This window comes from Poecile atricapillus, chromosome 13 (assembly GCF_030490865.1).
Source record: "Poecile atricapillus isolate bPoeAtr1 chromosome 13, bPoeAtr1.hap1, whole genome shotgun sequence".
Taxonomy (NCBI): domain Eukaryota; kingdom Metazoa; phylum Chordata; class Aves; order Passeriformes; family Paridae; genus Poecile; species Poecile atricapillus.
Genome location: NC_081261.1, coordinates 445,537 through 472,658, shown reverse-complemented (window position 1 = coordinate 472,658; position 27,122 = coordinate 445,537). Strand labels below are relative to the sequence as shown.

The following is a 27,122-nucleotide window of genomic DNA, read 5'->3' as shown; positions in this document are numbered from 1 at the left end:
CAGCACACAGGTGACCCCCAGGGTCAGGCTGAGGAGGACTGTAAAGGTAATGAAGGGGGAAGAAGATGAATTTACATCAAAGTTACAGCCAAAATAGATCTTAAAGGCAGAAGGGGTCAACAGAAGTTCTCTGATTCTTTACATGACCAAGCAGGGAGTTCCATTGCCCACTTTCTGCACCCAGCCCAGGGAATGCTCCAATGAAATGTTACAGCCAGGTCACAATCAGTGAGAAATCATAAATTACTATTTTTACATATATATATCTTAGAAACAGTAGGATGTATAACCTTTGCTTAGTTGGTGATGGGTAGAAGGAATAAATCAAATATGTTTAGTTTGTTGTTCAGAGACACTTGTACAAATTCAGGGATGCTGAATATTTTTTCCATGAAGTGAAGTTCATTTTTTTAAAAGGTTTTTTTCAATTCAAGGTACTATTTGGGAGAAAAGTCAATAAACAAGAAGAGATTAGTTTCCTGTTTTGTATTAATCCTCAAGCTATTTATTTTGTATTTCTGTAAAAAAGAGCAATTGTTTAAAGACATTTTAAGTTTTCAGAAGTTTATTCATCTAAGTTTATAGCACTAATGCTTAGCTCTGTAGCCTGTAGATAATTAAATTAATTGGGGCTGAATGGATTACAGCCCCTCATGCACTGGAAGCACTGGGGGGCACTGGGGGAACACGGGGCTCAGGAAAGCTTTGGCACCCCCATGTGAGACACCAGCCCGTGGGAGCTGCTGTGGCACCATTAAAACTTTTTGCATGAAAAAGGCCGAGAATGTTTCTTTTCACTTTATTTCAGGTTGTGCCTGCTGGGAACAGATGGCAAGGGGAGGGGGTGACCTGGGGGAGAGGGTGCCTGACTGCAGGGATGAGGTGGGATGAAAAGAACCATCCTGAGGCAGGACCCAGGAAGGAATAAACAGTGGTGAGACCTCAGACATGCGATGTGTCACAGCACAGTGACACCATCACTGCCCTTGCCTTGTGTCACAGCAGTTCCCAGCTGCCAGGGCCACCCCTCACCTCCAGCCAGGCAGCACCAGGCTCTTCAGGTGGGCTGAATCGGGTCTGGAGGGAGCTGAAAGCAGCTCCCTGGAGGGAGGAGAGGAATTCCAAGCATACTATTCCAATTTGTTTCTGAAGACTGCCCACAGCTGGAAAGGAAGGGTCTCCAGGGTAACTGTTTCAAGAGAAGCCAAAGCACCAAAGGAAAATAATTTTATAAAAATCCCTGTTTAAAAGAGCAGGAGCAACTCAAATGCAAACTCAGGTTGATTTGGGTGGATTTTTTTTTTTTTTATTTTTTTAATTTTTTTTACAGAACAAATTCTCCCTTTGTTTAATACAGATGATTCAAAGTCCCTCCATGAACCTCCTCAGTGCCAGTGACACAGCAGTTCAATGAACCAGGTAAACAATTGTGTCCCCAATGTCCCTTGTCAGGCCGTTCTCGGTGACACAGACGTGCCTCTGGGCCAGGTCGATGTGGAAGATGGCTTGTTCCAGGATAGGAGTTTTCCCTGCTTCCTCTTTGCCAAGGACTGGAACACGGCGGGGCCCAAGCACGGGATCATCAAACCTCATCAGCTTCACTTTAGAGAGATCTGCAAAGAGACAGCAGCTGCTCAGGCCACAGCAGCAACAGAGCTAACCACAGCAGTGCTGAACCCTTGGAACTTCCACACCTGCTCCAAGGAAATAGATTCTCACCTGTCATGTTAAGGTTTACACCAATACAACGTCCTTCAGTGGCTACACAGTGAGTTACCAGCAGAAAGGGGGATAAACACACAGAAACACCAGCTCCTAATACCACATTCCAAGCACTGAATTTGCTTTATCTGGACCAGGACAGGTCTGAGTAAGTGAACAGTTATTCCTCACTTTCTGAGGAATGAACTGCAGAGACTGTGAGGAAGAGGAAGGCAAGGATTGATTTTGATGCAATTCCTTATCAAAAGGCAGACTAATAATACTGCTAAGCAGACCAAGAAGCCTGGAACCCTTCAGCCAGGCCTTCCTGTGAGTGCAGCCTTCCAGCCCTGTGCCCAACAGCACACTGACACCTTCTGGGAAGACAGGGAGGGAGTCCCTGTTTCATCTCACTCATTTCCAGCCATTCCCAAAGCTCCCCCACCAGGAGCTGGCAGAACTCACAGCCCTGTCACAGCCCTGTGAGCCCCCTCTGAGGTGCCACAGCTCTACACCTGTCCTGGGGCTACCTTTGATCCCTCTGTCCATCTTCATCAGGCGTCTGATGATGGTCTCCCTGTTGTCCCCTTGCCTGATGTCCATTTTTGTGGAGAAGTGGCCATTGGAGGGCTGAGGGTTCACCAGAAACACGGACACACCAGGCTGTGAGAAACAACACAGACCTAAAGGAGAACCTGTGCACGTGATCCCCCAGGAGAAACATGAAACTAAACCAAATGAAACATCTGCTGTTAATAAATCTTCCAGAGGGATAAAATCCCTTTAGAACCTGCCTGGCCATGCTGGATACCAGCACTGCCCCAACTCTAAAATGAGGCCCAAAGTGTAACTAGGGTTTAAGACATATTAAGGGAATCAATGGCATTTTTATTTTAAGAGTTAAAAATATTCATACATGATAAACATTCATGTCTGATCAGTTTTTAAATGGCATATTTTAAGAAAACCCAGACAAAAGTAAAGTTTCAAGTTAAGTTTTTTAATTAAGTTTTCAGACTTCCAATACCTGAATTTCTGATTTTACCTCAGTTCTGAATATAGAAAATGGTTTTCCAGGACAGCAGTCTTCTTTGATTTTATCTTCTGCTTCAGAAGCAAATTTCACCTCAATGTGATCTAGCTGTAAAAGAAAAAATGGGGGAGGAGGGAATAAGCAGGAGTTTAATGGCTTTAGAGGGAACAGCAGAGGTTACAGCCCCATCAAACATCTGTTCATGGAGGAAAGGGGAAAGCAAACCTGCACTGACATAAAGCAACAAAAGCACACCTGAACCCACAAAACCTTGTTTGGAAAGGGCCTCTGAGGGTCACCTACTCCCTGCTGTGTGAGGCACCCAAGACCCCACTGTCAGCCCCCCAGGACAGGGACCCCCAGCCCCTCTGGCTGTTCCCAGCAGCGTGTCCCTGTTCTGAGGACACACTGCTCCCTCCCCCATGGCAGGGGCTTTGAGGATTTACAGTTTACAGGAAAACTTGCTGCTCGCTCTCAGCTTTGCTCTGACATGGGATAAGCCCACTAAAGTCACATTTGTTTCATACTGTACAGGTTACATCCAGCTCTGCAATACATATTGTTTCTAGTTCTTAAAAAAAAATTGCTTTTGATTTTGACTTTTGGTGTTTGGGTTGTTTGGTTTTGTTTGTTTTGGGTTTTTTAACACCATGTGCCTGATGTCTCCTCATTACCATGTTGCCTATTAAACTAAATTCTGTTCATCACATGAAGCAGCACAGCTGCCACCAGAATGGATGCCTTTTACACAGCAGTGTGAAAAGCCCTGCCCAGAGCCTGCTCCCTGTTGAGCCTGCTGCAGGCAACATGCCAGTGTAGGTGCCCAAGGACTGACTGGTCTTGCTTGGCCTTGAATCAGCTCCTTCTCATTTCTTCAGCTGGAAATGTGAGGAACAGACTGGCTCAGAGAAAAATGTCTCAAAAGCACCAGTGGCCATCACTGCCACAGCTACATCCAGTTCTCCAGTGAAAACCAGCACTGTTTTCTGGGATGTTTGTAGTGCACAGCCACCCCTGAACCTCACACCAACACTGAACGTATCTAGACACACTTCTTTGACAAATGGAAACAGAAAGCTGATAAAAAACTGTTACTTGGGCAATGCACACCCAGAAGTTAATGTAAAGAGACTCAGAGTCTTAGGGAAGGCTGCTGCTCCAGCCATCCCAATAAATGCCAAGTTGTAGGTGCCAAGTCTGTACCAACCTCCAGGGAATTTGTCAAATAGACAATGTTCTCCATGAGCACTGCACGCTCATCAAACTCCAGTTCAAGATCAAGAACACGAGAACCATTTTTCTCCAAGTTTTCCTGTTGGGGGGTGAAAAAAAGTATTAAAACCCTCTAAAAGCTGCAAGTAAAATGATGCTTCAAAATGGCAAACTGTCCACATTAGTCATGAAAAGAATAGGCTTGTAAATCTGAGAACTCTCTGCTGGCACAACATTAACATTGGAGCAATAATTTTCTTGTAACAGGGCTGCTTCTACAGGGAGCTGGTGACACTGATGGGAGGAGTAAGAGCAATTAGAACACATTTTTAATATAGAATTGAAATGGTGTTTGACATTCACAGTTATTTAAATCCCTACTTAATGTGTAGGTTGAGAATTCACAAAATCAGTCAGCATTTCAGTGGTATTTCACAGCAGGAAACTCAGGCTTATGACCCAGTTTAAAATAAAGGACAAGCCCACAACACCTGGACGTGCTCACAGTGAGTTCTCTGCAGGGAAATAACAACCACTTTGTACGTTAACATAAAAGTAACTTAATTAGTCCAGAAAGCCAGCAGCAAGTCACAAGAGACACTGTATTAAAGGCAGTATAAAAACCACACCATTTTTTTTTTTTTTTTTAAACTAAAACAGAACTTCCTCTTTGGAGTTTAATCTGCCCCTGCCTGGCTCTCACATGCTGAGCCAGCTGTCTCCTTTGAAGCTCTGCTTTGTCAGCCTCAGCACGGTTGTGGTTTCCTGGTTTCCTCATCAGTTTTATGTGAAAGATTCCCTTTCAACATGGAACTGCTTCCCTTTGTAAATCACAGAGGTGCTCCTACATTTCAGCCCTCCTCTGATGAGTAGGAAGCACAAGCAGAAGTGCTCCTTGTACCCTGGAATTGATGAATAATTGGTTTCAGAGAAAGACACTGCTCAGGGGAGTCCAAGCTCAGATGTTTCCATGTCTCTGTGGGAAAGAGGTTGCTGCTCTTTGGAAGCAAAAAAATGGATTTGAGGTAAGGCTCAGTTCCTTCCCCACATGCCTCAGGATCACTCACTGCTGCCAGAATAAAGACACCAAAACACAGCAATGTTTCAGCCCTAACTCTTAGGACTGAGAGCTTGCCTGACCTTTCCCAGCTGGATCAGTGCATCTAACACATCCCTGCTGTTCCTAAGCTCCAGAACTGCTCTGTCCTCTGCTCCTCTGAAGGCTCCCAAGCTCCCACGATAACGAACAGTCAGAACAACCCCACAGAGACAGCAAAGAACAGCTCCACTTAGAAAACACAACAAAGCTTACAAATAGAAGACATCATTATGTGCATTTTAAAAATTAAGCTAAAGCTTAAGGAGAAAAAGTAATTTTGTTTTTACACTCATTAGGATTTTTTTCCATTACTAATCCCTCTCAATTTCTACACATCATGAAAAGTCATCAAAAAGGTTTTAAATCTTACACTGTGACCACCCCCCTTTAAAAAAAAAAAAAAGGTTAATTCTTTGCTTCTTGGCTCTCCCTGCCTGCTGTATTCAATTTTCATCTGCAACAGCAAGCACATGAAAGTTTCTTTAAAGCAATGGAAGTCAAGATTTTCATAGGCTCACATGACTCAGGGAAAATAATGGACTACCAGAATATTAAGTGATAAACATAAGAATTACACACAAAATTCATAATTCCATTCAAAGCTCAGAACAAACTGTTGTTTCTTCCCTTAAACATACTGAAATCAATCAGCTCTGGCCTTGTTCTTAGCTTCCACATTTTACATCTCCAAAGCAACACTTGGCTCATTTCAGCATGAAAAACTGGAGAAGTCAAATAGGAGACATTTCAAATACAGAGGAATCCAGGAATGTTTGAAGTACAAATTATACCCACAAAACACAGAAAGCAGCAAGCCTCAGCCAGATCCAGAGCTCACCTGGGCTAATGCACATAGAGACATTTTTATTATGTAGTTCTTCCTGAGATGTACAAGATGTTTAGAAACAAACCCACGAAGATGCCAAGTAAGCAAAGGGCAAGGGGGAGACACTGCATTCACAAAAGCCTTTTCTGTACCAGAACTGTCCCTCTGACACTTACCTTAACCATGGCAACAAAAGGCATCACCTTCTTCATATACTTCTTCAGCTCTGGCAAGGTGTTCAGCTCGCTGGCAATTACTTTATTATCTGGCAGCTGACCTCCACTGGCCTAAACAGGGATGAACGAGCATTAAAGAGAACAGTTGTCATGAAAAAACTTGCCCTTCAATATAATATACCTTTCCTGCTTTCCCATAAATACCAGCTAGGTTTGTCAGCATCACTGATTCCACAGAGAGTTTTCCCCTCCTTTTGAAACCCAAACAGCATTTAACACTAATACAGAAAAAAAAAGCCTATATAATGCCCAAAGGTGAATACCCCCAAGAACAAATTCCACATGAGGAATATTGGTTTATCTCTGCCACAAGCTGGAATAGTCAGGACACCCAAATCTATCATGTACAACCCTGGTGTTCTCAAACTGAGCATGGTTCATCAGGATCACAAAAGCCACTCTCAGCAGTTTCCTCATGTTAGAAGCACAGATCCTTCTGCTTTCTTAATAAATTTCCTCTCAAGACTGATTGTGCTGGTTCCACATAAGTTGTGACTAACTCCATTTCAGGTACTTCTTGTGACACAGCTGAGTGGTATACACTTACTCAAAGGCTAGAACAAAGCTTCTAAGCCCACTTGCAGAGTAAGGCAGTAGTAGCCTGCTGGTCAGCCATGTTTCTTCAAAAATATACTTGTAAAGAAGAATATTTAAAAGCTAACTGTTTACAAATGGAAGAAACAACAGAGCACAGGCACATTTTTACTCAGAGTGTCAAAACCAATGAAATGCAACTGTCAAATCAATGACAGTCCTTGGGACATTTTCATTAACCATCAAAACTTACTGGACAGTTGCAAAAGCATAAAGAAAATGAATCTATGGAAATAATTCGGTAACAAGGTACAGCTTATAAACTTTCTAGAGATAGAAAATGGGCCCCCAAAGAGCAGGCAAGGCAGAGGAGGGGATGAGCACCTGGAAGTGCTTGCGCAGGACAGACAGGGTGGTGTGCTGCCAGGGTGGATAGTTCTTCGCCACGTAGATGGTACAGTGAGAAGGCTTCTGGGAAGGCTCTTTGGTACTTTTCTGAGGAAATAAAAGAAGTCAAGAAGGAGTCCCTAGGCAATAGAGAACTATCACACAGGCACACAAACAGATGAGCCTCACCTTTCCTTTCACAGGCGCCATGTAGCTCTTGAGGCGGAGGCGGAGGTCGTGAGCTGCTTCCATCAGGTACTGAGAGGAGCGAATCAGCACCTCGTCCACGGGCCCTGCTGCTGGCCACGAGGCCCTCATGATGGAGCCAGCCTTTGGGCACAGAGAGACAGGAAAGCACTGAGGTGAACACACCTTAGCTGCTGGGTTTCCAACCATTAGAGCTTGATTGGAAAAGAGAGCCTGGGCAGTCTGGAGCTCAGTGAGTACCTACCCGTAACACCCTGCAGGAGTGGGCACATGGCCAACAAGCACTCCTTTGCAAGTGTGTTCAGGGCTATACATCCAATCACAACTACCAGATGGCTACAGAACGCCATCTACAAGCAGAGGGCTTAAAAAACATCAAAACTAGGCTTTACACAGAACTGTAAGACTATTGCATTGTTCCACTTAATTTTAGATCACCTCTTCGTAAGCAGACAATGAGAGTCACTGCATTAATGCTGCACATATCATCACTGCACAGACCTGTCACTGTGTCCCAGGGACAATGAGCCAGTACGAGCCCCTTGCATTCTGACACATTTTTTCTACTTTTACATGAATCATATCTGTAAGCCTGACATGGGTGTTACTGAAATCCATAAAAGCTCAGATCTGAATCAATGACAGAACTGAAATGTCAGTACCTTCCCCAGCAGGGACCAGATGTGCTCACAAAGGTGGGGGCAGATGGGAGCCAGCAGCAGAGTCTGCACCTCGATGAACTGGAACACCAGGTCCCTGTGCATCCCCTCGATGGCCAGCTCCCGGTACTTGTCTTTTGCTGCCTGCAACAACAGCACAGCCATCAGCCCCCTGCTGCCAGGGAGAGACACCCAGAGTCACACACACACACACACACACCTGTGGGCTCCAACACGCCTTCAGAACGTGAACCTTGTCATAATCCATTATTGAGTTCTAAGAACTGCATTTTCCTGAAGCACCCACGTGTGACTCTGGCAGTTGGCTATTGGATTTTTACATTTATGTGGTACTTTAAAAAACTGTTTATTGGCACAAACATAAAAGACAAAAACATCCACAGCTGTGTATCAGGTGCTGTCATCCCAAATAACTTACATACAGATACTAATAAGGACCAAGAAAAAGGCAATGAATATGATCTATCATTACACATAATTCAGCCTATTTAACCCTACTCCTGAGTATCTCAAGGCAGCCACATGAAGGAGTGTGTGTAATTCATTAAATGGAGCAGCATGGCTCTGCAGACACTCTGGAGACATGGTTTATGGAGGATATCAAAAAGCACTATGCTTCCAAACAATTTTGTTGATGCATTATCTGGATTTCTTATGAAGAGTCCTTTATCACAAAAGAGATAAAGAAAGGCAACACTTTTTTTTAATAGTGTCTGTTTTTAAGCAGCTTCTTGCTCATATTAAACACCAGGACTATTTGCAGAATTGCATTTGCTTTCCTCTGGACCTTTTTAAACTGACACAAGCAGACCTCTACAATTCCACATTTATTCCTTTGAAGTACTCTTATTTCTTGACACAATTCTGATTCCAATTCAGCTTTATAATTAAGGATCAGAGACAGAAGGATCAAAAGAAATCCACAAAGTAACAAATACCGGGTGTCACTTTCTTACACCTCCTACCTGAAACTCAAAGAAGCCAGTTTTCAGAGCTTCCTTAAACATCATCTTCTCATAATTTTGGTCCGTCTTCATTATGCCTGCATTCATCTCACTGGGGAGGGAAGTGACAGCATCAATACTGCACAGTCTGCCTCACATAATGGCAACACTGTAAAACCATCACCAGTGCAGCCAAAGCCCATAACCTATTCTGGAATGAGCTCCATTTTATTGAATTCATTAATTTAAAAAAAACCCAAAAACTACAGGATTCCTCCTTGCAAGGAAAAACCTGGCCCAAACTGTGTTGTTAACCTTTGCACCATACCTGGCAAAGACTCTGTCATTGAAGGTGCTGGCTGGGCCACTCCTCAGGCTGTCTCTGTTTGCAATCATCTCCTTCACCCACTCCACCCACGTGTAGAGACGAAGAATACCAGCATCTGCCATGGCCTCCACAAAGTTGGCATCTTCAACAGTGTCTCCAGCATCAGCCAAGGCCAAACGCATGCCTGAAGGAAAGGGGATCATGCCACAGCCGATACCCGTGGAGCCCTGCTCCTGCCCCCGTGCAGCTCACTGCAGCTGCAGCTAACAAATGCACAGGGCACAGACTGCCTGAGCTGCAGCTGCAGCTAACAAATGCACAGGGCACTGACTGCCTGAGCTGCAGCTGCAGCTAACAAATGCACAGGGCACAGACTGCCTGAGCTGCAGCTGCAGCTAACAAATGCACAGGACACAGACTGCCTGAGCTGCAGCTGCAGCTAACAAATGCACAGGGCACAGACTGCCTGAGCTGCAGCTGCAGCTAACAAATGCACAGGGCACAGACTGCCTGAGCTGCAGCTGCAGCTAACAAATGCACAGGGCACAGACTGCCTGGCCAGCCAGGGATGCCTCAAAGGAGGCACTTCCCGTGGGAGAGGAACACTGCCCTCCTCGGGAACAGAGCAGGCAGACACCAGGAGACCAGCACAGTCACTGCCCAAAGCACAGGAGCACGGCACACATGGATACAGAGGACACAAATATGCCCACTGCACACACACCAGCAGCCTGTCCTGTGCTCTGATCTCTTCAGTGAACACAGAAAGATCAAGCAGGCTGCTCCTGGAGGAGCAACTCCTGGCTGAACCAGGTGTGCTAACACATATGCCATTCTCCCATGTGGAGTTCAGCTTTTCAACAAGAACAGGTGGTAAGTGGCAGATTTATTGCCATTCAATACTCCAATAAACTCCTTTGAGAGCAAAACACTCATTTTAGTCGTTCTGGCATAATTGACAATCAGATGCAGGTCAGAACGCACTCACCATCTGCAGAAAACTTGTCAACAGCTTGAGTGAGGGTGAGGAAGTTGCCTGTCGATTTAGACATCTGAAAGAAAGATAAGAGTGTTTGTTTTCTCACACATCCCCTGTGTTGGTGGATAAGCAAGACAGACCCAGCAAGGGTTTGGGCAAACAATTTTCTCATGAATCACAGCAAAAAGCACTTTGGTAAATCTGAATTAGGTCTCACAGCAAAAGCAGACTGAACTCTGCATGCACTCAGCAACAAAATATAATCCCAGAAATTCCCTAAATTAAACTTATATACTACTTTAAAACTTGCAGTTTCACATCACTCTGTATTGATTTTTCAAGGACTCCATTAGAGATTGTTTTGGGGGTTTTTGATTCGTATCAGACAGTTTCCAAGGCCTAATTCCTGGGTTCAGGCACTTCTAATTCAATCCAGTGTCAGAACAAACTTTCCTCTCACTGCACCTACTCCAATGCTCTAAAAAGCTAAACTCCAGTTAAATAAATAAATATTCTATATTACCCTAAAACTTAACAGAACTGCACTGAAGTCTTCACTAATTTGGTGAGACTACACAAGAGCTGACTTAAAAGTGCTACATAGAATCACAGGCAAGGCAAGTCTTTACCTCTAGTGAATGAAGAACTGGAGGGCACTAATGAAGAAATGTCACTATTTCCCCTGCTTACATCCCAGGAAGTTTCCAGTCTGGCTAACAAATGCCTGTTTTGACAACACAAAAGCCATGTCACACAAAACCTCGCTGTACCTTTTCGGAATTGAGGAGCAGATGTCCATTGGCTCTCACAGCTACTGGCCATTTTTCTCTGTTTGAAGACAAGATACAATTCTTTTGGCCAAGTAAATACATTTTATCTTTTTAAAAAAGGAAACAAATGTTTTATGTTCCAGTTTGAGATGAACACGTCAAGTGGAATCTTCAAAAAAAATACCTAAGGGCTGTCTTAAATATATTAAGGAGTGTCTCTGAAGATGAAAAGAACTACAGTACAAAGGCTAAGGATTATCACTGCTGAAATGCAAGGTAGGGAGCAGTGCACCTGCAGTTACAGTTCATTTACATCACCTTCCTCTGTTCAGATATTTTTAATTTAAAGGCCAGTGATTGGCACTTCCCAAGAGCACACAATAATGCTGGGTCCACATCCCTACATGTGAAGGAAGGAGATATTAAACTACCCACAATCACCTTTAGTATACATCAGAAACCCACTTCTCCTCTGTATACAACCCCTAAACCAGGTTCAAGGGAATGCAAACAGTATCTTCACCATAAAGGCATCATGTGATGGGCAAAGATTCTCAACCAGTCCTGCACAGCCCATGGCAGTATATATGGTTCTTTTAACCATGCTTGAGAATGAATTAAGGAGACTTAATAATAAAGTCAAATAAATTCCAGTGCATGAATACAACCCAACACTGAGAAATCCATAGGAGGAGATAATGCAGAAAAACAAGGGGAAATAATAGTAAAAAATCCTTCCATTCCAGTAGCTTCTATTAAAGACAAATGTATCAAAGCTAAAATATGGAAAAAATACATTTTCAACACAATTCTTAATGTTGTGCAGTCCAAAGGTCATTACCAAATGTAACAGAACTGCAAACTCTCCAGCTTTACCTGGAGACTGACATCCCAACTTACCTTTGTTCTGACCACATGGCCACGTGATTGTAGAGGTAGTAGGACAGGTGATTTGGAACAAGATCTTTGCCAGAAACTCTGAGATCCACAGGATACCAAAATTCAAACTCCTCCTTCAGCTTATCCAACTTTTCTTTTGGAATATCAGTTTTAGGGAATGGAGCTGTCTTAAAGAAGATGTAATCCCAAACCTCTTTGCTCATTTGATGCGCCCTGCACAGAATCAGTTCCACATTACAGTCAGTAAAAGCTCCTCACACTCCACAGCACTTTCTATAAGGCAGCTTAAACCTGCTGCTCCATTCTCACAGCACAGTCCACGTGATCAGCAAACGTGGACAGAGCGTCCAGGGCCTTTACCTGAGTTCAGGTGAGTGAACCCAATGTCAGAAACAAATTCAGAACTGCTCAAGCCATGCCCTGCTTCAACTGCCCTTTGAGATTTCCCAATAAAACATAAAGACTCCCATAAAGAAAAAGTGATTAATAATTAAAGCATAATCTTGAATATCCTGGAAACCTGATAATTTCTTTTCAAATGTCACCACCCAAGCCTCAGCACCACCTGTGACTGTAAGTGAACACTGAGAGCCCCTCACTGGTACGTGGAGCCATTCCTTCTGGCTTCCCATGGTCAAAGAGCAGCACAGGAGAGAACTGCTGTACAGCTCAAGGTTGCCTCCTACATGGAAAACATTTGTGGTCTTTTCCCACTTCGAATGGAATGAACACTTAAAATTAACATTTACTGCAAGACACATCTTGCCAACTACCAGAGGTAGGATCCACAATTCTGAAGGAAAATAATGACGAGATGCAACTGATATCCAGAGCTCTGCAGCCACTAGGCTGCATTAACACATATCCTTCTTGTTTCTACAGAGATTTTTATTTCTGGCCCTCAGAGCTTCAGCAGAGTGCACCAGATACTGCACACATTCCAAATTAAATACTTTCAAGCCAAAGTTTGCTGTGTGTTAGCACCTGCTAAGGGCCTTTGACCTGTGCTATGCAGAAAGGAAAAGCATTCTGGACCTCAAATACATCCAGTACACACTAAAAAAACACCTCAGATGATGGTCTGTACTACCAGTCCAGAATAAATCTTACAGCCACAGATTTTCTGGTTTGGTTCTGGCAGTTCTTGTTCTATGCTTTAAATTCTGTGCTGTGACTGGGCTTGTGTTTGGTGCCAAATTCATTGTAACTGAAGGTGACTGAAAGGATGGGCCATAAACCCCCTTTGCCTTCACACCACAGAGCAAGTATCAGTAAAAAGCATTTTCCAAGGCTGCTAGATGTTATCCACTTGCACAAGAGAGCATTCTAATTGTGTGCACTTAATTACATCAAATCTGTAATTCAGGGCCCAGGATGCTCACTTCAAAGCTTGTTCTAGACATGACTAGCTCATGTGTAGCTTTTCTGTAACTAGGGAGGTTTGAGCCCAAATAACAGCCTTGCCCAGTCTCAGAGATATTTCTATCTGTAAGAATTGGAATCTTTACTTTAGAAATGGTTTTCAGATTAGCTATAGTATCAAGTAAGAAAACTTTCCATTCCAATATGTAAACTACTCCAGAAATTAGTCCATAAACCACACAGAATTAGAGCAGATGATTCAAGGCACAATGTGAAGTGTGTTTTTAACTCCACACTGAGCTGTACTATCTCATCTCTCTGACCCCTATCCCCACACTTCAAAAGCCACTCCAACCAAGAGGTCACATGCCTCCTCCCCCTTGCTCTGAAGGCTTCCACAGAGAAGCTGTGGATAAAAGATGGTTCTGAGCTTCCAGGAGAGTGACAGTGACAAAAGCCAAGAGCTAAATCCTGTTCCCTCTGTACACTGGAGCCCACAATTTATTGTGGAGTACAGCAGTCTCAGCAAGCAGACACGTAAGCAGCCACTGAGACCAATCACCCAACTACTTGCCAAGGCCCATTTCAAGGCAGGTCAAACAAGTATTGGAAAAGGTGATTTACCCTCCACACCGTTCTTTCAGAGATGCTTTCAGAAGCATTTTCCACTCTCTCTCTCTCTTTGTCTCACTCCCTATCACACTCCTCTCTTTCCTTACTGCCCCTCTGCAGACCTGTTCTAATTCAGCTCATGGTAGGTTAAGTTTAATAAAGATGTTTTTTACACACAGACACAAAGACTCAGCCTCCTCGGCAAGTCTTTCTGCAGAGCACTTCATGAGATAAGCACACCCACTCAACCAAGAGAACTTAATGCTTCCCTCTCCCTACCTGATGCCCAGAGGAGATTCTCCTTGGCCCCTCAGGTTCCCTCCCTGCAGCAGGTGAGCCACGGTGTAATAGGCCATGTAGATAGTGGAGTCAGAGAGGGACTCTATCAGCCACTGCTCATCCCAAGGCAAGCGGGTCCCTGCAGGGGGAAGGCTGTGTCAGGCACCAGCAGCACCACCCCACCCCACCCAGGACCCACAAGCACTCGTGGGCTTAGGATTTTCGGTGGAACACATAAACATACATACATACATACATTAGTACTCAGGCTTATGCTTTTACAAATATTTGGTTTAAAAATTAAATTATGCATTTGAAAAATTTACTCAAGAGCAAACAGTTGCTGATTTTCAATCTGTTTCCTGACACAGCTCAGCTCAAGAACATCTGCTGTGGGTTATAGTGCACTTCTAGCAGCTGTCCCATGTCAGGCTACACAAGATGAAAGCTAATCAGAATTCAAGGAGAAACTCCAAGAAATGCTATAAGTTCCTTCTTTTGAAGTCCCTTCCAAATCAATAGCTCAGGCAAAAAGCTACCAAGATGCTGCACAGACTGCCTGTAGTAGTGCAGGTATTACCAGCCCCATGCACTTCCAACACAGCACACCTTCCCTGGGATGCTGGGCCAAGACACAAGTTGGACAATGCTGTTCCCACACTTCCCTACACCACTGGGGATGCTGTATAGCACTTAAGCCTTCCAGATGAATCGAGGCACCCACTGAGAAAGGAATGTTTTGCTTACCTAAGCCATATGTCCTGGAGCACGCATGCTCTTGTAGCCAACCTAAGGTAGCTTCAAAATTTCTCCTAGTCTCTTCACAGAACCTGTAAGAAAGAAGCTCTTACTGCTTGCAGCCCTCTCTGACCCCACCAACAGCAGCAAAGTCACTTTCCTCCACAGCCACATTCATAACTCACGTCTCCAGATGTTGCAAGCACTCTGATGCCTGTTTCTTCCAGCTCACTTCACCATAATCTAAATACCTACAGACAGGAGAGATTTGCTGCAATAAAGCAATCGAGAAGTAGTGTACAACTGCAGCAACTTTATAACTACAGCTTTGTTTCACTTACCACTGGTCACAAAGGGCCACCACACACTCATCAGCAGATCTCGACATAACTTGTTTCTCAGGTTCCATATAAATCATGGCTTCACCCTAGGAGTTGAAAGGGCAATGAAAGCTGAGATTCAAGTACTTAGCAAAGTATTGAAAATCCTGACAATTTACTATAAAGCATTCTCTCCATTCTAATTTGGTTTATAGCATTTACTGCATAGCTCTCACCACTGTCCAGGCTCTCTCCTCAGTATTCTCTCAGGTAAAATGAAGCAAGGCACCAGCTCACAGCACTTCACACAGAAAGCAGGAGGAAAAAGAGGACATAAGCACAAACTATTCCCCACTGACTCTGCCCCCTGATTGAAACAGCTCCTAGGAAACTCTGGGGGACAGAGGGAGAGGGAAAGGCAAAGGAAAATGGGATGCTGAGCTTCCAATCTACTTGCACACACCATGTGTGCTGATGCATTATAATCTGGACATAACAATGCCACAACAACAAGGGAATAATGACTAAATGCCTAAAGCCTCTCCCACTCCCAATCCTCATCAGGGAGCCTCATTAGAGGGATGCCACAAACACTGTTTGCTTACTGCTCTCTGCTTTCTGAAAGAGAAGCCCAGCAATAGGCATTTGCACATCACATCCCCTTCACTGGCTTGAAAGGGATTTGACAATTCAGGTCCTACACTTGCAGTATCCTCCCAGCTAAAGAATAAACTGGACCACCAGAACAGGTCCTAGGGAGGGTGACATAATAAGGCAGGGAACTAGAGAACTCTAATTAAGCTGCTCAGCCCAAGAACACCGGGTCCCTCTCTCTGCAGTGACCCAAAGCACCCTGAGGGCTGCAGAACCACACTGGGGGTTTCTTTGGCAACTCAGCCCTGCAAAAAGGACAAACCAGACAATTCAGAAGCAGCTGTGTGCACTCTGTCACCTACCTTATCCAACATCAGCTTCTGAATGCATTTCTTGACATCTTGAACTTTTTGTCCTTTGAATTCATCCACCAGCATCAACTGTAAAAGACGGGCACAGGAGATAATTTTTTTCAAAACTTAGCAAGAAATAGGTGCCACAGGTGTTCAAATCAATATAAGGAAGTAGCAGGTGCTGCAATCTTTGACATGCAAAAAATAAAGAGTACAGGTGTTGGTTGTTTCATTATGTGTAGTCATCTTTACCCAAAAACAGTTTGCACATGTCAGCATCCACATAGATGACAGATTCCAAAGAGTCAGAAATAAAAACTATTGCTTTCTTACAGAAGAACAGCTGAGAAATACAAATTGTGAGCAAATGAGGTAAAGACAGGAGAAAAAAAAGGAAAAAAAACCAACCAAACCAAAACAAACACAAAAAATAAAACAAAAAAATCTGCAAACAATAACACCTTGATCATTTCATATCAGTTTCCCTATCTATACTTGCAACAAAATGGATCAGCTCCCCAGAAGGTTATCACTTGTTCAGAAACCAGGTTATAATGCTCAGAGAACACAGGAATGTATGAGTGGAAACTTTCTCCAATCCTGCACCGCTCCTCCAAGTGCAGAACCTTACTGCAGCAAGAGTCTAAATGAAAAGTCCTTTGGAACGTTTTAAAGAAAAAAGGATACTGTCCCTCCTTCTTGAGATTTTTCTTTTTTTTAATTCTTTGCCTGCCTTTTCTTTCTCCTAATTAAATTCATCAAGAAACCACTTACCAAATCTTATATTACTTACTCCCTCATAGAATCCTTTCAGGTACACTCTCTCCTTGGCCTCTGCAAGCTTCTCTCTGTCATTCTGGCTCTGGATTTTGAGTTCATCACAGACAAATGGAGCACAAAGGCTGCCATAACCTGGGATCTCAATGATGGGCACCTGAGAATCAACAAAGGGCTGTCAAACTCTTCCTGCACCCCACTGCTCACTCTCTACATTCTCTGCATCTAACACAAGATGTCACAAGGTAACACAAGTTACACAGGACTTAAAACACATGGCTGCAATTCCACTCATGGCCCACAAGTTCTGGGAGCCCCCAGGGTGACTCCTGAGCTGCCCAGGACTGTGACATCCTGTGACATGACACCACACCGAGCTGCCCCAGGACTGGAGCTGGCGTGTGGAACCAACAGTGAGGGACTTCAGCTTTTTGCATTGAACACATACCCTCCTGCTCTGGTCATGAGGGCACGAAGTTTTAACCAACCAGCAGGTTATCAGTACAATGATGCATTTCATCTCCCAAAACAATAATTCCCATAAAAACTGATACTTTCCTTTCTCTCTGAAATACAGCATAGAATAATAAGTCTTGGTTGCAACCCTTAACAGACTAAATGTTGTAACTACAGGAAAATATGAAAACTTTTCATAAAATATGAAAGTTTTCCACCTCTTTCAGCTGAGAAGGACTTTAAACATAAACTCTGGAAGAGGTAGCACAGCTCCTGGTTTGTTTCTCATCAGTAAGCATAACATATTATGTGCTGTAGATGGACAGGTCTGGGTGCACTCACCGGCTCGAATGGCAGGACCATTTCATCTCTGATGTTATACTTCACCCTCAAAGCCTGGCAAGTTGGAAGAAAAAAAAAGCAATAGATAAAGTCTTCTAGATTTAAAGGTTTTTATCATAGTGTCCTTTTTGTACATAATGTTTTATTACAAATCAGACAAAGCCACTTCCCTGCCTTCTCACCCTTTCTGACAACTGAGCTCAGTCCCCATCTCATTTCCAGGTGATTCTTTGACATAACCATCTACATTTTTTAGAAGAGGAAAAACTGGTATTGCTCTATCCTGAAATGAATGGACAAAAATTCAGTAGCCAGGGATAGCTGTTCAGATGCTGATGTAGTCCTGCAGTTAGTAACAACCACTTTCAGTCTCATTTGAAATTTGTAGAGAATCTTAATCTCATTTTTAGAAGTCATCTCCACAATAGAAATTCATTTCTGTTTCACCGGTGCTCTTCTCTACTTTAACATGCAGCACAAGTTACATGATTCTCATCCAAAACTCAGACCTGAAGCCTGAAAAAAAACCCATCTGTCCTAGCTCAGTTCATTTAAACTTCATTCATTTTTAACTGCTTTGAGTTAAAGTTAGAAATGGCAAAATGCCAATTGAAGCAAGTCTCATTTTACCCACTGGATATTCACTTTTGACACTCTTCACTAGGGAAACAGAAACAATTCAGTTAACAGACTGACCTGCTTCTTTTTCAAGTCTCTCAGGGCTGCAAAGTCATCTGGAGAGTCCGAGGGAACACTTGTCACCACTCCAGTTCCTTAGCCAAGATAAACAGATGGAAGGATTAGTCCCCACATACCAAACACCAGTGCCCATCCAACAGGCCCTGCTGCAGAATTACCTTTATCCTCCTTGATGGTGAGCATGGGCAGGGCGTAAATGACCTTGTAGGTGGTGAGGGGTGCCGAAAGTGCAGCACCAAGAATCTCCTGAGCAGGACAAAGGAACAGCATTACAGTAAATCAGGGGCCTTCAGCCTAGCAGAGTAAGCTCTCCTGGCTGATATTCTTCAAATTTTCTGTAACTTTTCCTGACACATTACAAACAAATTAAATACATTTTATATACAGATGGACAAGGAGGAAGTACATATGAAAACGTGTGGTGCTATTTGAGACAGGATACAAGTTATTTATTGGAAGACAAGTCAAATACCAAGAAAAACTACTAGTATGTAGAATTGGGAAAGCATAGGAAGCAGAAGCACAGTTTGCTTCCAAGTATCTGAAGCACAACAGCATTGAGGCAGAAATGGCTTAGGAAGCCAGAGTAAAAAGTGACATTAAACAAAGAAAGGAAAGCATATTGTCAAGATATTCACACAATGACAGGAGGCAGTCAAGATGTGGCAGCTGTCTTCTATCTCACTAATTTTCTTGAATTCACATCATATCTACTAACAAAGGAAAAAAAACTATTTTCTACTTCATTCTTAATGGTGACAAGTTGTAGTGAATGGAGATTGAGGGATGCAAACAGCATTTGTGAAGAAGGTGCTTTGTATCAGGATGAATAAACACCAATGATGACACTTGCACAAAGCACACAAGTTAAGGACAGCAAAACCACTGACATTCACTACTCAGCTAAGAAAGCTTCATTCACACAGATGTACTGGAAATGTCAGTACCAACAAAGCCTTTTCCACATAACCCTTTCTAGTTATTACTTTTCCCCCTGCCTTTCCATTCACTCTTCCCAGCAAGCAGAGAAGTGTTATTTAACACTATCCTTTCACCACATCACACATCTGTCCCCAGCTAAGTGCACCAGGTTATCCTCCCCACAGCACCTGTGACTTGGCTGTCAAGGAAGCTGCCTGCTGCTTGTGTTGTTTGTCACTAAAGATTTCAGTCACTGCAAAATTTCTGTAATATCTCCTGTACTTTCTTTACAATTCGAATTCCACCATCACCTTTCTAGGCATACGCCCCAGAGGAGCAGCTGAGCCTGAGCAGCACGCTGCAGGAGGCTCACCTCTCCCATCAGCTCCTTGACCACGGGCACCACGCCGCTGTCCTTGGTGAAGCCCTGGTAGGACATGTTCCGGGCAGCACGCTGGGTGCAGATGAAGATGTCCCCGCTGCCGGTCTCAAAGCCGATGTACTTCATGTCCGGCCGCAGCCAGCAGTTGGTCTGGCCAAACATGGTCTCTGGCCTGAGCGTGGCAGCCACCAGGAAAATGTTCTTTCCTCTCAAGCCACTGGGGAAAAAAAGTATCAGATAAGTTACCAAAATAAAATCATTCCAGATCATACAGAACAGGCTTTTAAACTAACATTAACTTTCAAGCAACATTTCCTAAGCAACAAAAGTGGGTCATTAATTCGTTGTGGGTTTTCCATTTTCTTTCCCTTTTTTTTATTCTGTCCTGAGTTCCACACAGACACAGTGAATAGAGCAGCTCAAAATTCTGACCAGGTCTTTGAAGTGAGGGAAATAACCAGGTGAAATTAAATTCTGCATTAGGCAAAACAGACTGTTTAATTCAATAGTCATTTCTGACCAGGGAACAGAGCCCATCTGCAACAAAAAGTCAAGACCTACCTCAATTTTGCAGGGTAAGGATCCAACACCTTCATTTTTATCAGTGTGTATTCTTGAGGCCCAACACCCTACAATTCCCACAAACAATGCAATAATCAATAAATAAAACTCACTTGTGCAGGAAAGAAAATAAATCCTATTCTGTAGGACCCTAATCCAAACACTATTTAAGGTACTGATGTTTTTGTCAAAGTAAATCTTATTTCCATTCATATGAAAGGCTGTTCACTAAAATGCAGACTGCAGAGAGGTTATGCTGTGCTCCTACAGCCAAAAGCTTGTCACAGACACCGTCTCAGCAACATGTAAGTTAACAGCTTGTTTATTTAGTTTCAAGAGATAACACAATGGAGTGATGCTGCTGGCACAGACTGCCAAATGATCATAGAAATCAGCTACAACAGAAAATACTATCCATAGTTCCAGATAGATCTGCTCAAGAGAGGTGTTCATTCAATTTTCACATGCACTGACAGCTGAGAGCCAGTGACTCTGCACACCCAAATTATGTTTGGCTCCAAGATACAATTTATTTTCCATTCAGTATTTAGGATCATAAGCAGTGCATCAAAGCATCAAGTAAAAATATTACCTCTCCTGTTTGCCTGTCATGATCCATGCAAGGCTGTCCATCTTTAGGAGAATAAATTGTGTATCTAGAAAAAAGGTGTATTTTCATTTAGCAGTAAGTAAAGTACTGTATAGAGCAAGAAGAAAAAATATATAGCTCTCTGGGGAAAAAAATACCTCAATGGTATTTTCATATTTTGTGTGGATCTGTTTCCATCAGTTTTCAGAAGAGCTTTCAGAATTGACCCTTTATTGCTTGGAGTTGGTACCCATGGGAAAACCACCCAGAAGACAAATCTCAGATGTTTTGTTGGCACAACAACTACACTTCACTGGCAGAGCACCAGCAGTGAAAGATTCTGGCTTCATGTGAGATAAAAGCACGCTCTAGAGACGTGTCACAGGGCTCTGCCTTTGGTACAGCTGAGCTTAGCCACACTCCCAAAAACCCAGAGCTCAGTGGCAGCTTACCGTTTGCCAAACTTAATCTTATTTCTTTCCTTCAGTGTAAGGAATTGCCACCGCACAAAGGAATCATAATAGGGATTGACATTTGTCGTAATGAAGGAACGCCTCCAGTCCACCTGAAAATGGGTAAGAGGCTCCAGTAAGTAAGCACAATCAAGAAATCAAAGGAATCTCATAATACCATAACTATTATTTTAAAAATAAAGAGCTTTCTCTCAAAAAAGATAATGCAAGTACACATTCCATAAAGGGTGTAAGCTTAAACACACATCTGTGCCTGTTCTCAGAGCAGAGATGTCAAAGACTTGAGGTCCCTCCACTGACTGAGAAATTTAGAGGTTTTGCAGTAGTTTCAACCGACCATTCAAGCTGAATTTCAGCACTGCCTTGTTTCATCATTTTCAGGAATCTGTTGTCAGCAGGACAAGTCTTCTTTCTTCTTTTAGGAAGAAGAAAGATGTGATGTGAAATGGAACTACTGTCAATTCTGACTACAGACAAGTTATCTCACATGGGAACCATAGGTCATAATGTCTTTACTGGACTCATGTCCAGCTGTGACCACTGTACAGAGTAGAAGCTCTATATAAGAAAGCATTTAATTATCACCCAAGGCCAGTAAAACATTAAATGACTAATACAATAAATATCAGAAACATTGCTGGAATTATGCTGGTATTACACAGAAAATCTCAAGGAGAAGCAGCACATTCACCAACACAGTAACAATACAGGTATGGCTGCCTGTCTAAGTGAGGCTGGGATCCTCCAGAGTCACCTTCAATCCCATGCTCTTCAGATCCTGGACAGCAAGGGGAGGGAAATAATCCAGCCAGTGCTCAGCTTCAGAAAAATTGACCACTTCTTCATCAGACAGACCCAAAGACTTCATGATCCCCCACTGGTATTTGGAAGAGCCAGTCTTGGCAGCAGCCTTGCTCTGAAAGAACAATTGGGATTAGGAAGAAGCCCACAGTCCTGTCACAAGAGCATTTGCCTCTGTTAATGTTATGGTTTCTGATTCCAGATACACAAGTTAATACAAATATTCTCACATCCTACGTCTAACAGTGAGGGCAACTGATCAGAGTTTCCATCCTACACCCTGTATTCACAGAGTTTCCATTCTACCATACCTTGTATTCACTGTTCATTCCCTAACTTTCCTCTTCCCAGCTGTTCTATGTCAATGTCCAAAACACCTGCAGAGGCTCTGCCACAACCACCTGGCAAAGAATTGTCTGGTGTGGAGGCCCTGCTCAAACCCATGGGTTTTAGCACCATGGAAAGGTGGACAGGCCTGCACCCCTGTACCGAAACCCTTTGCTGCTGTCACTTTGTTCATGGTTCTTTTCCCAGCTGTTGACCCTTGAGAATCTCCTGTCTCCCCCCAGCAGTGACCCAGACAAGGTGACGCCTTCTGTCCTGCAGAGCAACCAGAACCCCAAACCCAGCAGTTCTGGTGGGACAATCTCTTGAGCATACATAAACAACATACAGAGCATCTCTAAACTCTTCCTAGACTTGACTCTTTGCCTTGCTTTGGGATACTCCCAGAATCCTAAATCTCATTTAAACACCTGGCAAATGAAAATAGTTTGGATGGTCTTATGGAGCCTATCTAGGCTCCTAGACAGAACTGGCTAGATACCAACTTAAAAAACAATAACCAGAACAGCAGGAATACACATCCTCTACCTCTGAGAAAGCAGGGCTATTTCCTACAACCTGCTTATGAATGTTCCATGAATGGATTAAAAAAATTACAAGAGAATAAAAAATGAGGGTATTACTCTGGTCCTGATCTGTTTTTTTCTCAGAAAACTATTAGGCAGTGCATCAGCTTACCAATAAAGCATCATGCATTAATGTGGTATCTCTGGAACCATGCAGTTTATGCATTTTTCAAGTCTACCTTAAAGGTAACTCAGCTACCTTAGCAAAAACAATAAAACACTTTGTAATGAGGTTTCTATGAGCTCAAAGGAGGAAAAGTCTACAATGTGCACACCAAAGTTTTGAAAGCACAGCTCTCAGCCCAGAAAGACTTGGTTTATACTTTACCTTTTTGCCTTTTGCTTTGTCTTTGATGATAATTTCTTCCTCTTTTTTACCAGAATTTTCTTCCTCTTCCTCCTCCTCATCAGGAAATTCAGGTGGGCAACCATACAATTCCATTTCTCTTTTCAGCTTATCTGCACAAGCCTGAACAGAGTTATTGGGAGTGTGTCAGCCAGGGCACTGGATGCAATCACAGCCAAGGAGTGGGTTTTACTGATAACATATTGCATTCCACACTTAAAACTTTTTCTGGACCTTGCATTAACATCTAGGAGATCCTGCCACTTCCAGAAAACCTTCCAGGCAGGAAGAGGTTTACTGTAAGGATTTTATTGCAAAGGAAAACATACCACAGGTAAAATTTAGGGATTTTTTTATCTTCTAAAGTGATGTTATAGCTCAAGCACAACATGTTTACTACAAATTCAGGTTCCAAATCACACTGTCTTGGTGAGTTTTTAAATAAACAAAGGTGATGTTGGGGATGGACAGTAAGTAAGGCTCCAGTCAGTCCAAGGGATAAAAACCCCATCAGAAACAATCCCCAGCAACTGCAAAATTCTCACCTTGATGGGCATCCCCGTGCAGTGCAACCCAAAGGGAAACAGGCAGCTCTTCCCCTTGAGCCTCTGGTACCCGACTGCGAACTACAGACAGGGAAAATGGAAAATGGAAAATGGGAAAATGGAACAGCAGAAATGGGAGCAGCCCCAGGCTGAGCCAGCACCTACCCAAACACAGCTGTGACTCCTTCTCTAACCTGCAGCCACTGACAGGTGACAGAGCTGGGGGGGAATTCTGGCAGGAAGGTGAAACTGGAGTTTGTTCCCAGGCCTGCCCCTGGGGCTGCACGGTGTGCCAGGCTTCCAGGCTGGCTCCACCAGAGACCAACGGGTGCAAAACGACGGCTGCTGTGGAATCCTACCCACTAGCACCCAAAATCTGCTCCCAAACAGGTCACAGAGCACAGCAAGCACAAACAAAAGAGCTCTTGTGAAGTTTGAGCCACTGAGCAGCATCTCCTAAATATCTCATTTCAAAGAACAAACAGGGGAAATACCTGCAGCCCCACCTCATCAAATTAAAAATCACATGAATGGAATTTCCTTTCAGCTAGCAATATTCCTACTGAAAATGTTTTGAGTTTAATTAAAAGCTTAATTACTAAAGACATAAAGGAATTGACATGGCATCCTGTTAGCTCAAAACTGAACTACAGAATCAGTATTTGTTCTAGAGCAGTATTTAAAGGTATCAGCAAAGGAGAATTTTTACCTCACATTTAGATAAGGAAAATGTGTGTCCCAGGTGCAGGCGGCCATTCATGTAGGGGTAAGGAAAAGTAACAAAGTACTTCCCTTTGCTGAGAAAAAAGTCAAAGAATTGAAACACATAATTAGCTTTGTAAATGACCATCAGACAATACATGAGCGAAACAGGTAACTGGTGTGTTCAGGCATTATCAGCCCACAGTGATGTTAAAATATCTTCCTTGCCAATAACACGAGTCTTTGATTTTAAAGAGCTGATACACTAACAGGCATTATCATCTTAAAAAATAAACACTAAAGAGAAAATCCACAGGTGAGTGACATCACACAGAAACATTGAAAGAGAGATAGCGTGTTCCCAAAGGCAAATTCTAATTCTGCTTCTGTAAATTAATTACAGCAAAGGCTTAGTTCAGATTTTAAGGGCACACTGCAAGCAATCACTCCTTTCACACGGATATATTGTTGCAGGGTGTTTCAAAGACTTATTACGCTGTTGGAACCTGAGCTCTCAAAGCAGCTAAGAAAATATTTACATTTAGGACACTGAATTACTACCTCCACCTTTGCACTCTACTTCACACCTTGTCTCTTCTCTTCACACACTCCCTCGATCCGTTAACATGCAGGAATAAAGGCCAAGTCATTTGTTTGCTTGCAAAATCTACAGTTTAAGAACCTGCCACCTGTTACACCACTTCAGTTATTATCTTGGTTTAGTCTGACTTTCCCACAAACCAAACATTAACCTCACACTGCCAAGGTCAGTGCTTTTCCAGTTAAAGACCTTCCCTCAGGATTAACACCATTCCCCCAGGCAGCCTCTGCACACCTGTGAAGAGCATAGATCCCACCAATTCCAAAAGAACTGTGCTTCCAAGCATTCCCAGAGGATAAACAAGTTTCTCAGGGTTTACTCTGGGGCACAAATAAAAGCAAGAGTCATGTGCTCTTCCCCAGCAGTGCAGAGCACTCTCCCTCCAAGGGAAACCTCCCGAGCAGTGAGGGCTCAGGCCCCCAGATCAAAGAACACAAGTCACCAAAGAGAAACTGGTTTTAGGACCACAGAGGGTATTGACACTGCCAGGGAATGCAAAACCTTCTCTCATCCTGCTGGAATTCAGCCACACACGTACTCAGCTGCTTGATGTCATCAGCTATGGAAACATCAACAGCTTGTGAGCAAGTCCCTCCAGCTGAGCCATGAATACTGCTCCTTACAAAAGTGGACACCTTTCCCCCCTACCAGATTTTGAGTGAAAAGACATTTTAAGCAGTAAAAAAACCGAGTACAATGATACCTCCTCTGGTCCTTCCTGTCTGCAGCATTGATCTCAAACACTCGATCATGGTCCCACTTCTGCTGGACCTCTTTTTCAATCTTCTTCAAGAAATCCACTTTTGCTGTTCCTTTACGCTCCTGTTCAACAGAGAAAGGAAGAGAAGTCTAGCTGAACAGGGTAAGAAATAACAGAATTGTAACCTATCACAGACCACTCCTGATCTCCTTGCACTGCTCCAGAGCACTGCAGTAACCTGTCAGCAGAGCAGCAGTGATGACTGCAAGCCTGTATCCCAAAATCCAACCCTCTGAAACTGCACCCAAGATCTGTTGGGAAAGTTGACAACCATTTTCCACGGCAAAAGACTCTACAGTAGCCAAGACACACACACACACACTGCCCATCTTGCCAGTAAAGGCTACTCAGAGAGATCTGAACTGGGGAGGCAGAAGAGGATATAAATCATAAGTGAAAACACCACAGAATTCTGCTTTTATTCCAGCCTCTCCATAAAGCCGTGCGATGCATCCTCCTCTTGAGGTGAAGTGGAACAGCACTCCCTGTGCCAGGAAGGGGTTTGGTAACAACTCTGACTGTAGTTCACAGACTGAGCCGTCAGGTAAAACATCAGGTAAAGCATTCCCAGCGATTTTCATTAAATCGGTGTTCAGCAGCCTTCCCCTCATTCTTTCATCACATAACACACGGCAAGTATTAAATGATCTTATTCCTTCACCATATAACACACAAGAATTGTTAAGGAACACACACATTACAGACACACGCATTCTGCACTCATAAAGGTTGAGGATTTAGCTTTTTCCCATCAAAACGATGACAATCCTAAGACCTTTACACCACGGGGCCGCAGCCGCCGGGCAAAGGTCCCGCGCACGCCGCTGTGGGAGCCTGGTCCCGGCGAGCGCGGAGCCGAAGGGACCCTGAGGAGGCGGCGAGGAAGGAGAGGGAGCGCCACGAGTCCCTGAGGAGCCCCGAGCCCAGAGCCCAGCCCCGACTCACCGCCATGTTGCCGCTCACGCCGGGCGGCAGGGCCGTACCAACAGCGGGAGCGGCCGGGGGAGCCGAGGCCGTACCAAGGCAGCAGGCGGGGGGAGACCGGGACCCTTTTTAGTGTGAAGATGGGGGAGAGAAGAGGAGTGGGGGGCAGAGAGAACGGAGCGACCGCTGAGGCCGCTTGTCCCGGCTGGGGACGGGGAAACGAGCCCGGTGTGCCTGT

The 27,122-nt window shown here is 43.7% G+C and overlaps 1 protein-coding gene across 1 annotated transcript; it reads right to left on the bottom strand.

Annotated features, from left to right (window-relative positions):
• Window positions 1-1,298: 1,298 nt before the first annotated feature.
• Window positions 1,299-27,055, bottom strand: LARS1 (leucyl-tRNA synthetase 1). Its single transcript, XM_058848792.1, has 32 exons — window positions 26,906-27,055; window positions 25,904-26,022; window positions 24,607-24,694; window positions 23,898-23,978; window positions 23,335-23,475; window positions 22,049-22,210; window positions 21,274-21,386; window positions 20,825-20,888; window positions 20,233-20,300; window positions 19,663-19,888; window positions 18,527-18,614; window positions 18,366-18,442; window positions 17,670-17,723; window positions 16,888-17,028; window positions 16,104-16,181; window positions 15,169-15,254; window positions 15,013-15,078; window positions 14,837-14,919; window positions 14,090-14,228; window positions 11,837-12,049; window positions 10,937-10,994; window positions 10,176-10,239; window positions 9,188-9,371; window positions 8,881-8,971; window positions 7,898-8,038; window positions 7,218-7,358; window positions 7,026-7,136; window positions 6,048-6,158; window positions 3,942-4,046; window positions 2,747-2,842; window positions 2,232-2,364; window positions 1,299-1,613 (listed from the first exon to the last, which is right to left on the bottom strand). The coding sequence occupies exons 1-32, from the start codon at window positions 26,909-26,911 to the stop codon at window positions 1,408-1,410; spliced, it is 3,534 nt and encodes a 1,177-aa protein (XP_058704775.1). The 5' UTR covers window positions 26,912-27,055; the 3' UTR covers window positions 1,299-1,407.
• Window positions 27,056-27,122: the final 67 nt, after the last annotated feature.

Excerpts from the sequence above, each read along its gene's own strand:
- LARS1 (XM_058848792.1), bottom strand. Across the intron at positions 22,211-23,334 it reads ACAAAGCAAAAGGCAAAAAG|AGCAAGGCTGCTGCCAAGAC; the intron begins GTAAAGTATAAA and ends TTGTTCTTTCAG. Across the intron at positions 9,372-10,175 it reads TGACAAGTTTTCTGCAGATG|GCATGCGTTTGGCCTTGGCT; the intron begins GTGAGTGCGTTC and ends CCTTTCCTTCAG.